Here is a 13,467-nt window from a genome sequence, read left to right on the forward strand (position 1 = left end):
CACTTTTCAAGCCATTGCTGAGATGGGCTTCCCTTAATTTGCATGATCCCAGAGGAAAGTCAGTTTTGCTGATGCCTTCATGCTGAAATGTGAGTAAATATTTTGTGGGAATCTTCTTGAGCAGATTTAGTGTTGCATGTTTTCTTTAACCCAAATTAAAGTTTTCTTCTCTGCATTTATTCTTCCTGCTTCCCTAATTAAAAGCACATATATGAGGTTCGTTATTCCTCGTTTCTGAACAAGTGGGTGTTCTCACAGTCACTGCCTCTTTTCTACTCCCTTTTAAAACTTAAAGAAAAAAAGATTGTATTTTATATACAAGTTCATAGGTATATTCATAGAGACACAGAAAAGATTGTGGGCATAGATAAATGTGTGTGATTTCTTATGGTTGTTGGAAATAGTGGCCCTTTTGACCATTTGATACTTTGATTCTTGATTTCTCTACATTCATTTTTTGTATGATCGCTTCCTATATTTTTTTTCTTTTCTGAAAATTCTGACAAGATTACAGAAATTCTACAGCACATCTTATGGTACTTCACAGTGCATATGATAATGCATGTTTTGGTTATGCAGATCATCAGCTTTCTTTCTTCAGAAGGACTAAATCAAACTAAAAGTGTCAGTGGCACATCTTCAAGCTCCATGGAGGCAAGGCAACGATCGCTGTCAGTGGTTTCTTCTTCAATGCTTTTGCTTTCTTCTAATTGGAAATTTTCATCTGATGCTTATTCCATCAGGAAGTCTCTCTTAGCAGTACAGAACATTATAATAATGCATCAGTAGGTGGAAGTTTGATGTTAATCCTGCATACTAGAGGATTAAGTATATGATTGGATTCGTATTTGTACAAATTTATTTGTTGAGAAGAGTTGATTTCTTTGTTTTTGTGTTTTGCGATGGGGGTGGGAGGGTTAGGTTGGTGGTTATCCTTAAAAGGGACTTCTGTTCAGATTTATGAATTCATCAGTTTGAGGAGCTGACTTTTTTTTATTTGTTCCTTCCATATTGTTTATTACTATTTTCTTACTATAGTTTCTTACTATATTTTCTTACTATATTTTCTTACTATATTTTCCTGTGCCAATCCTTAATGCAGTACAGTCCCCACTCTTTAAGCACACTTCTTTTCTAATCAATCTCTTCCATTACACAATGTTCCAACTGTTGGTACCTCATTGACCTGCCATTATCCTGGAACTTTTGTTCCCCTGTAATTATGATAACAAAATTAGTAGCCATGATTTTAAATTCTGTGCTTTTATTGATTTTGCTGCTGTGAGTATTTGATTGGATGGTTTCATAGTTGCAGTTCCTCTGTTTTCTTTTTTCTGTTTTCATGATTGTTTAGTTTCTAAGCATCCAAGGTGGCAGGATGAAATTTGCACAGTCCACAATCTTCTGAAGTCTTGGCCACTGTGAGATGAAATGATGAGTCATCTCTTTCCTTGGTTAGATTTGACTCTAAAAAAGTAGATAGCTAGTGTAATGATCTCCAACTAAAAGGTCCCTAGTAAAAGGTGTTTGGAGAGCTTTCTTCTCTCCCTTGGCTAAGGCCTAGCCAAATCAGCCTAAAGTCAACTCTTGATGATTTTCTATTTTTTTCCTGCAAAAGCCTCTCAAGCTAGTAAATTAGTTGAAACTGCTTTAAGGTAGTCCATTATTATACTTTAGCCAAAATACAAGTGAGGCCAGTTTAGTTAATTACCCTTAGACAACTAGGGATGCTTGACAAGTTACAACAGTTAAGTCTACTGACAAGAGTAACACTTGGGTTTTATTAAGCAGTCCTATTTGATGTGAACCTAACTAATGTTTTTGTTTTTGTTTTTTTCCTTTTTTGAAGCTAACTAACATCTTTCCTGAAAAAGTTGAGAGAATGGCTACCTCCACTTCCTCTACTTACCTAGTGAATAACAGTATCAAAATCCTACTACAGAATTAGATTAGAGCCCCATTTGGTCTAACTATGATAAAATTTAAGACAGGAATGAGAGATTTGCATCTTCAAATTTTCCTTGGAGAAAGGCAGGATTTTTGAGGAAGGATATTAACATAACAAGTTCCTTGTGTTCCCCATTAGAAGTATATATTTTGCCTGATAGACTATAGATAGAGAACTGTTGATTGGATTTTAGCTTAGGATCTACCCTTTAGGAGGTTGCCCTGATTGAGTATGAGTTACCCTTGATCAAGTGGTCTGGCCTCCTAAGATTTATTTCTCATGAGCAAAGAATTTCCTTTCCATAAGTAACATGGTGTGGCACATAACAGCACTGAAATTAGATATGCATATAGTGAACGTTGATGCATCTTATTTTTCCAGGATTTTTAACATGTTCTGTTGTTTTGGAGCCAATCACCAATTTAATTTGCAAAAAAATTAAAATTTAGTGTATTAATGTAGATTACAGTCATGTACTGCTCAACTGCGCCATGAAAGAGCTTTACAGAAGTCACTGAAATTGAAAGCTTGCATTTTCATTAGGCTTTTACCTTCCTATTAGAGTATCTGTCACTTACAAGCAAAGCAAGTTTATAGCATCATATGCTCTGTGAACCCTTGACTAATATGCACAGTTTCCTCCTCTTATCAGAGAAGATGCATGTAAAAGGAGATTACACAAAATTAGAGTCAAGGCAATTGAGAAGCCCTTCCAACTGGTCTCATTACAAGAAAGAGGAGCAAAATACAGGCTTCATCCATTGAAATTAATCCTGTTTTTCATTCTACTAGGCACTCTTCTGAAAATTATCTTCTCTCCAGCTGTTTGTATTGGTGACAGTATACCACAAGCAGTTTCTCGGTATGTCCTCATTTACTTTGGCTTTTCAATAAATGGGATTTCTAGTTTCTTCGCATGTTTCACTAATCATAACTGATCATCATTTTACAAATGGTTAGCATGTGTAACTTGCCATGATACAAAAGGACTATGACAATTTCTAATGTACATTTGCAATTTCCTGGCAAAAGTAATCTGATATTTAGAACAGATTCAATAGATATTCAGGTTGATAATTTTTTCAAACAACTACTACTTTGTCTCTAATTCATATCTTGACCTATGTACTTGGCTAGGAAAGATGCTTATATGCATCGTCTTACACCTGAAACATTATTCTTCCAGAAATCGAATCAGAAAATTGTTTTGCTTTCGATATTTAGAAACTTTTGGACAAGATATTATTACTATTAAAACCTGAGCATCTGTTATGAACAACTCACTTGTTCTGTTATTCTAGATACGGTTAGCGTGTTAATGCTCAGCTAAGCATTGACCAATATATGTACCAAATAAGCAATATATGATCAACAAATGTTTGGTTATTCATTAATGAATAACTTATTTAATGCAGGCCACATTTTGTTAACAGGTGGATATGGGGTGGAGTGGATCCTCGTTATATATCACATGTTGATGTTAATTGGGATGAAGTCTCCAAAGTTGTGAAGAAGATGCCAGATAACAATAACATTCAACGAGTTGGCCTTCTCAATTTCAATAGAAGTGAAGTTAGTCAATGGAAACAGTTTATTCCTTATGCCAATCACACAATCCTGAGGCTAGACTTTGCTGATAGTAATATTACCTGGGAATCCTTGTTTCCTGAGTGGATTGATGAAGAACAAGAAGATGAACTTCCCAGTTGCCCTTCTTTACCGAAGATCAAAGTGCCTGAAAAGCGGCTTGATCTTATTGCTGTTAAGCTTCCTTGCAAAAATGATGGTAATTGGTCAAGAGATGTTGCTAGGCTACATTTGCAGCTAGAAGCTGCCAATTTAGCTGCTGCTTCCAAAGGCAATTACCCTGTTAACTTGCTGTTTGTTACCCAATGTTTTCCAATACCAAATCTATTTCCTTGCAAGGAGCTTGTTGCACGGGAAGGTAATGCATGGTTGTACAAGCCAAACTTGAATGTAATCAGAGAAAAACTTCAGCTCCCAATCGGATCTTGTGATCTTGCTCTACCTCATGGCAATTATGGTGAGTAAAATCCTCCTAAAAAGTCATTTTAAACTAGAAGTCCTAAACAAGATATTGCTGGATCACTGTTTTGTCCATCTTTACCAGTGTGGATAACAAAAATAAATTTAGGAAAACTATGACTTATATATTTCAGTCTGTATCCACAGGGATGATAAAGGAAGAATATTCTTGAATTAAGTTAGATCATAGTTGTTGTGAGATGGTAATTGGTTTTACATTTTTCTATTGTGATAAAACTCAGGATCACATACTTCATCTTTATCTAATTTCTTGAAAGATTTTCAAGGAGATACCAAGTTTCTTACAAGAATCTACTGTTAACATTGAAACAGAACGAGACAATGCAGTCAAAAAGCCCCGAGAAGCTTATGCTACAATCCTTCATTCAGCTCATGTCTATGTTTGTGGAGCAATTGCTGCAGCACAAAGTATTCGCATGGCAGGGTCTACCAGGGATCTTGTTATACTTGTTGATGACACCATTAGCGAGTACCACAGAAGTGGACTTGAAGTTGCAGGATGGAAAATCCGAACAATACAGAGAATAAGAAATCCCAAAGCTGAGAAAGATGCGTACAATGAATGGAACTATAGCAAGTTCAGACTATGGCAACTGACAGACTTTGATAAGATCATATTCATTGATGCTGATCTTCTCATACTTAGGAACATTGATTTCCTATTCAAAATGCCACAGATCTCAGCAACAGGCAACAATGGCACACTTTTCAACTCTGGAGTTATGGTGATAGAGCCATCAAACTGCACATTCCATCTGTTGATGGAACATATAAATGAGATTGAATCATATAATGGCGGAGACCAGGGCTACTTGAACGAAATATTTACGTGGTGGCACCGGATTCCAAAGCACATGAACTTCTTGAAACATTTTTGGATTGGTGATGAGGAAGCAGTGAAACAGAAGAAAATTCGTCTATTTGGAGCTGAGCCACCAATTCTTTATGTCCTTCACTATTTAGGATATAAACCATGGTTGTGCTACCGCGACTATGATTGCAACTGGAATGTTGACATATTACAAGAGTTCGCGACTGATGTTGGTCACAGAAGCTGGTGGAAAGTGCACGATGCAATGCCAGAGCGATTGCAGGACTTCTGTCTATTGAGTTCAAGACAGAAAGCACAGTTGGAGTGGGACAGAAGACAAGCTGAAAAAGCAAATTATACAGATGGTCATTGGAAATTGAGAATCGAAGATCCTCGTTCTAAGAAGTGCATTGACAGGTTATGCAACTGGAAGAGCATGTTGCGCCACTGGGGGGAGAAGAATTGGACATATGATCCGCATTTCTACCCTACACCACCATCCATTACCACAGCATCTCTTTCCAGTTAGTGATAATACAATTTTACATCCTTCAAACCGTTCATAAATTTTTTCCACTACAATAAGATGCTACAAGTTACCTTTTTTTTTTTCAATCAGTTTTTGGTTCTTGTCTTTTCAATGTCCAATCTGGGAGTATGCAATAGCTATTCTTCTTCAATTGCAGCTCCTATTCATTGTCCAACAATTTAGGAAGGGAATTAGTCATTTTTCCCTCACAATTTCTCATTTCACAATGTCAGTCCTATAAATGGTACCCCTTTTATGTTCCTCGGATAGTTTGAACCTTTAAGGCATAATCTCCTAATGCTATACTCTTACTAGAAGGATAATAAGTCTGCTTATATTGGAGCTAGTAATAACTCACAAGCTTTGCACGTGGATATATTTTTCCAAGATATAAATCCTTTGATATATTAAATTTTTCTGCAAAACTTTGATTATTGGCATAATATAAACGGAGAAACTGTATAATGAACAAAATTAAGTAATTGATAATTGTACAAAATGATTGTTGTTTACAAAGCGATTAAAAGTTTATTGTGGATTCTACAGTTATATAACTCTGAAGATCGAAGATTATCATATTTAAACTAAATTGTTGGTATAATATTGACTAAGCAACCATATAATAAACAAAATTAAGCAATTGCTAGTTGTAGGAAATGTTTATTATAAACAAATCAATTAAAAGTTTATTAAACTCTAAAAATGGAAGATTATCATATCTAAATTAAGTTGTTGCATATTTTACCTTGATTGTGACAGTAAACAGAGAAAATTTTCTATGTTGTGTCAAAAAAGTGTATATAACAAAACCTGAGCAAAATACATTCTAAAACATTATGATTTGTATACAACATAATATAGTGAATTTAATCGTCAATTTAACCTTTTATTTTCTCATTAACTGTTTATAACCTTTTGTCTACTTATTAATTGTCTCATTACCTGTTTATAACTTTTATCTTCTTATTAATTGTGATTTTCTTCTAAACCAATATGTATATAGTTAGCTTTAATTATCACGCATAAGAATATAATAATTGAAGATAATTTTAACACATACAATAATTCGAGATGAAGAAAATGATTGGTGAATATAGTTGTAAGTGGGCAGTTTTTAATTTTAATTACCAACATTTTTTAGATGTAATTTATTGAAACTTTTCATTTTTCTTACTAGTGTCATGATTGAAATGTAAAAACTCTAATTAAAAGACATGAGGGTAATTTAGACATAATAAAAACTAAGATCAAAATATGCTTATACTTATGCGTAAAAAAAATATGTTTATACTTACACTCTATATTACCAAAACTCATTATACTTTTTGTATAGTAATGATAATGATATAATCAGTAGATTTGGACAATTACCCTACAATCATACATCCTTATGAAACATTCTTGACGAACCTCTAATCTCAGATTTATCAATGGAAGATGACTTCATGATTAAGCAAATGTTTGATTGATCTGGTACATCATACCATTAATGTCCGAGATAAAATGAAATTGGTTGACAGAAAAAAAAAAACCCACTGCCTCAATTTGGTAGTGCATCTCTTCAACAATTAAAATACAGAAAAGAAAGCATGGTTGTATAAAGGGTAAATTACTCATGACCCCCCTGTGGTTTCACTTATTGCCATATGATCCCTCTAATATTTCGAAATCCATTTCACGCCACAATGTCATGTAAAGTGGAAACTCAAAAGAAAATAACCTATGTAATGTCGTTAGTTAAAATACTAGTACTGCCCTTAGTTAAATACTAAATCAAACAACATCCTAGTCATCTTGCATAAAAGTATAGGAAAATTATGTGAAAAATTACAAAAACTACAAAAGAGTGTTCAATTACCTTAACCGATCATGCATTCTGTCCATTTTCTATTTTACATAAAATTATATGGGAGTTACATGGCTATCTTGAAGCCTTAGGCAGATCATCTGGTATTATGCAAAATCACAGGAGAGTTATATGTAATTTACCCTTGTACAACTTGTGAGAGCAGCAAGTGATGAGAATAATTTAGAAGCCTTCAAGCAGTCCAAGTCGGATCCAACAAAATAATAGGTTTATTCCTAGTTGAATGGTTCTTCAGTTACTGGTCCTACACGACATTATACTCTTCTTGTCTCCACGCATTTTCAATAAAGGTTACTAGAGAAGTTTTGGATTCAGATGTTCTCTACATTCCGGAAGTCAAGCATACATGACCTGTTTCACTCAAGAACACTGCGTTGGCTTATTGTTGTGACTTGTGATCAATTAGAAATCATCCAGTTGTAACTTTGTTACAAACAGTTATTTCCAAAAAAAAAAAAAACTGGCTATTTGTATATATAGAAATATTTGGAAAAGATGAAATTGAGTGTGTTTAGCAACTGAATTAGTCACAAAACGAATGTAATTATTATGAAAATTTCTTAACTTTTCCCAAAATTTACTTCATATAAACCACCTACAAGTATAACTAGTTGGATTGCTCATTAAAACAAGGCCTGAATTTGCAAAAATGGTGAACCGGAATTATGATTTAAGACTATAAATTTATTCAGTTTCTCACTGTATGATCTGTAGCAGCACTGTTATATCACTTTCCTCGGTAGGAAATGTGCAGTCAATAAGCATGACAATCCAGAACCTGATGCTATTTTTGGACTGTGTTTGTGATTCAGTTAGCATATCATTTCATAGCTGCTTCTTTAAACAGGATAAACATGTAGAGTTCAAATGATAGTTGAATTCTGTTAGGAAATGTTGCCTGAAAATTCTGAAAGCCAAAACAACTGCAGAGAAGAGTACTGATAGTGATGAGAATTCTTCCTGGATTGACGTGAAGAGGCCCATGAGAACCATATCAGACACATGCCTAAAGCAATTTTTAGAAAGCGATCAAGATATGGAAGTTCATATTGATGTATGCATATTGCAGAACATGGGAGAAACATGTTTAACCAAAAAAATGCTGAGATATGGTATTAATCAGGAAAAAAGCATTTTGTTTCCCTTAGTAGGATGAGCTATTTCAGCAAAAAAGTTGTCATGGAACCCTACCTGCAACTATGTAAATTCTTCTTGAAGTATCTATCAACTATGGAAACAAACTATAGAATTCCAAAGCAAAATCATTTGCTATATGCATAAATGTTTCCTGTCATGTTGATTGTGGATATATGCCAGGGGAAATTGATATATTTAGCACATTCATTATAATTGCTATTTGTTGAAGATATGTAATCTGATATTATGGAAAGATTTGATATTGTAAATATTAGGAAAGATTAGATTTGATTGATTATAGTATCATGTGATTATAGTATCATATATTAATTAGGTAATAGATTGATTTAGATTAGCATTATATTAGGATCTAAATTAGGTTACACTTATGTATATATATTTGTATATTGTGTAGTCCAAAGAAATATGAAGAAGAGTATTTTCTCTCCCTTTTTTCTTAGTTTACACTATTCAAGTATTTCATATGTTGATTGCTTGCCATATTTTTCTAGATATAATCTGTGTCAATGCTGCTGTCATGAAACTCGTGGCAGTTATAGAGAAATGTTTCAAGTTTATCACTCAATCCAAGATCATATTGCGTCTTCCATGATCTACTTTTTACTTTACTTGTTATGAGGATCTATCTCTGAGAAGGTCCATGGATACAAGACAGCGACCAGTGTGAGTACTCTACTTCACATTTGTTTGCTCTCTTGCTTTTCGAAACACGGTGAGGTCTTGCAGAAATTTATTTTCTGAAATAGTTACACTGTTGTTTGCACTGATTCATATAAACAGTCACTCTGGAAAGGATATTTTCAATCCATTCATGTGCTGGAAAATAAGTCTGTTTCGTAAGCATCCTTTGCATATTCTTAGCCATCTATATTTACAAACTTCTGTATCTCTTGTTTTATCTTGTTTCCAGTAGTGCAATTCTTTGTTGTAGCACTTATTTGTCCATTAGATCCTGTTATGCAACTATGTTTTCCCGTTTCTTTAACTCCAGTGAGTAAAGGCAATAGAGAAACAGCCAAGAAAATGTATATCATTTGCATGCTGATTAACAAGAAAAGGAGTCAAAACTTTTGATCCACAAAAAAGGAACTTTCCTGTGGATCAATAAGAAATTGATATATCTGACGCACTATCCTGTCACCATTTCCATTTCATGTTGTCTTCTTTTCCTATCAATCAAATTGTGAAGTAGGAAATCATCTCAAGTGAACCCCTCCACTTTCACCATGTAGCTGTGCATTTCATCTTATTCTTGTTTTGGCAAGTTTCATCCCATCTGGAAATTTAAGAGGTCAAATGTGATTAACCAAATATATGGTGGCTGGATTACCACTCCTACTGATGAATTTGTTTCTTCTTACTGATTGAATTACTTTTGGATTACTATCACTTCTTACACAATTGTGGACTGAGAGATTCTTATTAGGATATGGCACAAATGAGAAAATTCCTTACTTGTTTTTCTTCCAAGGGATCAGTAGCATATGAATTGGCAATTTTTATCTGTCCTTAATCATTGAATGCATAAATGATAGAACTGACAAAGAGCTAGCATTTCTATAAGAGTTGATCAGTATCCATGATCAAGATTAAATTAAATTATCATTAAATTATTGAGTTCCCTTTTACATTTCATCTTAAAGGATATCTATCCAAATTAAAAATATTTGACAATTTCAGTCAGACATTGGCCACAAAAATTCTGCTGAGTACCAATAAAAATTTTCAAGAAAATGATTATAGGGTTGACTTCCGAATTAAATGTGCTGAGTATCATTTCTACTTCTGCAAGGTCATTTAGGTACAGGTTATGTTCCAGTTCATGATTTTCCAAAGAAAAGTGGTGATAAATCAAGAATGCCAACTTTCATTTCTGTTGAATATCTAGATTGCAAGTACTATAATGGTCTCATAATGCAGTTTAATTCAGTCTCTGATACATTGGTAGAATGTCCTGAAGATCAAGTCTTTACATATCCTGAGTTTCAACTCAGGTGATTGCTGTTTTATCAGTGCTTTCTCATTGCAGAGTGAAATCACCATGTAATTATAATTCGTAGTGATTGTTAAAAATTGATCTCTGGAACTCAAAGGAAACCTGTTTTCATGTTTTTTAGTTTTCTACTGATAGTATAACATCTAACTAAATGCTTACCTCGTACTAATTCATTCATTTCATCTACTAAAGGACAATTCTTGCTTTCTATATCAGAGAAGATGTATACAAAAGGAAGTTACAGAGGATCAGAGTTAAAGACGTAGAGAAATCCTTGCAGATACCTTTACAACAGCAGAGCATAAAATACAGACACCATCTCCTGAAATTCATCCTGCTTGTCATTTTACTCGGTATTTTGCTGGCGATCTTCATCTCCTCAACTATTTGTCCTCAGCAGAGAATATCTGATGCTGTTTCCCAGTAAGTTCTGATTTCTACTGCTTGTATTACTAGTAAGATGTTGTCATTAACCAATCTTTCGTAGCTCACCTTATCAAAGAAGAAAATGAACTAGATGCTATTAGCCGATGTATTTTACTTGAAGTATTTGGTTTAACCACTGCAAATTTTCTGCCACTGAAGGGGCATAAGAGAACCGATCCTCAACCTTTTTCAAGCATTTGAGAATTCTCTGCCACCGATCCTCAACCTTTGTCGAACATTTGAGAATTTTCCGCCACTGATAATTTTATGTTTGGATGATGAAGTCCACATGGAACTACCAAAAATTTGTCCATGTGAATTTATTTTCATGTGGAACTTATCAATCATTGTCAACATAAACAAATCAAGTAGTACAAATAAATACAAGTAGGATAATTTATTTAATCATTAATGAGTAGCTAATTTGATACAGGCCACATTTTGTAAACAGGTTATTGTGGAGCAATTCTGATCCTCGGTACATATCAAATTTAGATATCAGTTGGAATGAAATTTCGCGAGTTCTAGAACACGTACCTGGAAAGAATACTGTTCCTGGAGTCGGCCTTCTCAATTTCAACTCCAGTGAAATTACTCACTGGAAACAGCTTCTTCCCTACTCCAATCACACCATCTTGCATCTGGACCATGCTGATCAAAATGTTACATGGAACTCCTTTTATCCTGAATGGATTGATCAAGAACAAGAATACGAAGTTCCTAGCTGCCCTTCCCTCCCACAAATTGAAGTTCCTGGAAGTCGACTTGATCTCATTGCTGTTAAGCTTCCTTGCAGAAACGAACAAAATTGGAATAGAGATGTTGCAAGGTTACACTTGCAACTAGCAGTAGCTGGTTTAGCCACATTTGCTAAAGGCAATTTCCCTGTCTATGTACTCTTCGTTACCAATTGCTTTCCAATACCAAATCTGTTTACGTGCAAGGAACTTATTGCACGCCAGGGAAATGCATGGTTGTTCAAACCAAACTTGAATCAATTAAGAGAAAAACTTCATCTTCCAAAAGGATCTTGTGAACTTGCACTGCCACTTGGAGATGCGGGTAAGTTCATTTCAATTCGCCCTCTCTGTCCAAGTCATTGCTTATTTTTCTCTTATAACTTTGTGTCAATGAAAAATCTAAATAAAGATGCTATTGTTACTCCACTATTCTGTATGTTTGGCACAGTAAATTTGAGGAAACAAGTTTTGTTGGAAACAAAAAGCACAGATATCCTAACAAAAATGATGTACAATGATTTGAACCAAAAAAGAAAAAAGGTTCTTTTAAATGCTTACAATAATATGATGATCATGAACATATTTTGGGAACAATCTAGACTCTTTGGATGCTTGACTGACTGAAAGTAATTTGTTCACAAGCACTTACAATTTTCTGATAGGAAAAACAGAACAAGACTGTTCAGTGAAAAAGAACCGGGAAGCATATGCTACAGTCCTCCTTTCAGCTCATCTGTATGTTTGTGGAGCCATAGCTGCAGCTCAAAGCGTCCGCATGGCAGGTTCCACCAGGGACCTTGTGATTCTTGTTGATGAAACTATCAGTGAATATCACAAGAGTGGACTTCAAATGGCAGGATGGAAAGTTCGGACAATACTGAGAATCAGAAATCCCAAAGCTGAAAAATATGCTTACAATGCATGGAATTACAGCAAGTTCAGATTATGGCAATTAACAGACTATGACAAAATAATTTTCATTGATTCTGATCTGCTTATCCGTAGGAACATTGATTTCTTATTCTCAATGCCAGAGATCTCAGCTAGAGGAAACAATGGCGTACTTTTCAACTCTGGAGTAATGGTGATAGAGCCGTCAAATTGCACATTCCAGTTGTTGATGGACCATATAACTGATATTGAGTCCTATAACGGTGGAGATCAGGGTTACTTGAATGAAGTATTTACATGGTGGCACCGGATACCCAATCATTTCAACTTCCTGAAGAATTTTTTGAGTTACGAGGGGGAAGAAGTAAATGAGAAGAAAATCCGCTTGATTGCAGCAGAACCTCCAGTTCTATATGTCATTCACTACTTAGGATACAAGCCATGGATGTGCTCCAGAGACTACGATTGCAACTGGAACGTTGGTAAACTGCACGAATTTGCGAGTGATGATGCTCACAGAAGCTGGTGGGAGGTGCATGATGCAATGCCAGAGAAATTGCAAGACTTCTGCAAGTTAAAATCCAAACAGAAGGCACAGTTGAACTATGACAGACGAGAAGCTGAGAAAAGAAATTATACAGATGGTCATTGGAAAATCAAAATCAAGGATCCAAGTTTTATGAAATGCAGTGACGACTTGTGTGACTTTGATTTTGAGTCCAGATTGTGGCGTTGGGGGGAAATCGAGTGAGCAGATGATCCACATTTCCTGCCACAATCCACTCACTGTAACTACGATCTTTGTTTTGGTGCTGCAATATCAGTCTCTAAGTCTGTTTCAGGATTGGCTTTCCATCTAAGTGATAATTTTCAGTGCTTATTCAAATCCTTAGGGAGGGAAGGGGCAGAAACATTCTCCAGATACAGCTAGCACCCTACATGGTAGATGTCATGTCCTTCAAAATTTATATAGCTATGCTGTTTATTTTAAAATTTCCACTACCCTTATGGAGTATCATTCAAGAATTTTTCCA

The 13,467-nt window shown here is 34.9% G+C and overlaps 2 protein-coding genes across 2 annotated transcripts; both read left to right on the forward strand.

Annotated features, from left to right (window-relative positions):
* LOC113778481 (UDP-glucuronate:xylan alpha-glucuronosyltransferase 1-like) lies at positions 1 to 5,567 on the forward strand. The gene is made up of 5 exons (XM_027323903.1): positions 1 to 89; positions 580 to 671; positions 2,601 to 2,810; positions 3,382 to 3,992; positions 4,328 to 5,567. The coding sequence occupies exons 2-5, from the start codon at positions 649 to 651 to the stop codon at positions 5,353 to 5,355; spliced, it is 1,872 nt and encodes a 623-aa protein (XP_027179704.1). The 5' UTR covers positions 1 to 89; positions 580 to 648; the 3' UTR covers positions 5,356 to 5,567.
* Positions 5,568 to 10,237: 4,670 nt separating this feature from the next.
* On the forward strand, positions 10,238 to 13,184 carry LOC113776937 (UDP-glucuronate:xylan alpha-glucuronosyltransferase 1-like). Its single transcript, XM_027321990.1, has 4 exons — positions 10,238 to 10,374; positions 10,593 to 10,799; positions 11,236 to 11,864; positions 12,214 to 13,184. Exons 1-4 carry the CDS (start codon positions 10,238 to 10,240, stop codon positions 13,182 to 13,184), a joined length of 1,944 nt encoding a protein of 647 aa, XP_027177791.1.
* Positions 13,185 to 13,467: the final 283 nt, after the last annotated feature.

The sequence above is a fragment of the Coffea eugenioides genome, chromosome 7, assembly GCF_003713205.1.
Source record: "Coffea eugenioides isolate CCC68of chromosome 7, Ceug_1.0, whole genome shotgun sequence".
In the NCBI taxonomy this organism is placed as follows: Eukaryota; Viridiplantae; Streptophyta; class Magnoliopsida; order Gentianales; family Rubiaceae; genus Coffea; species Coffea eugenioides.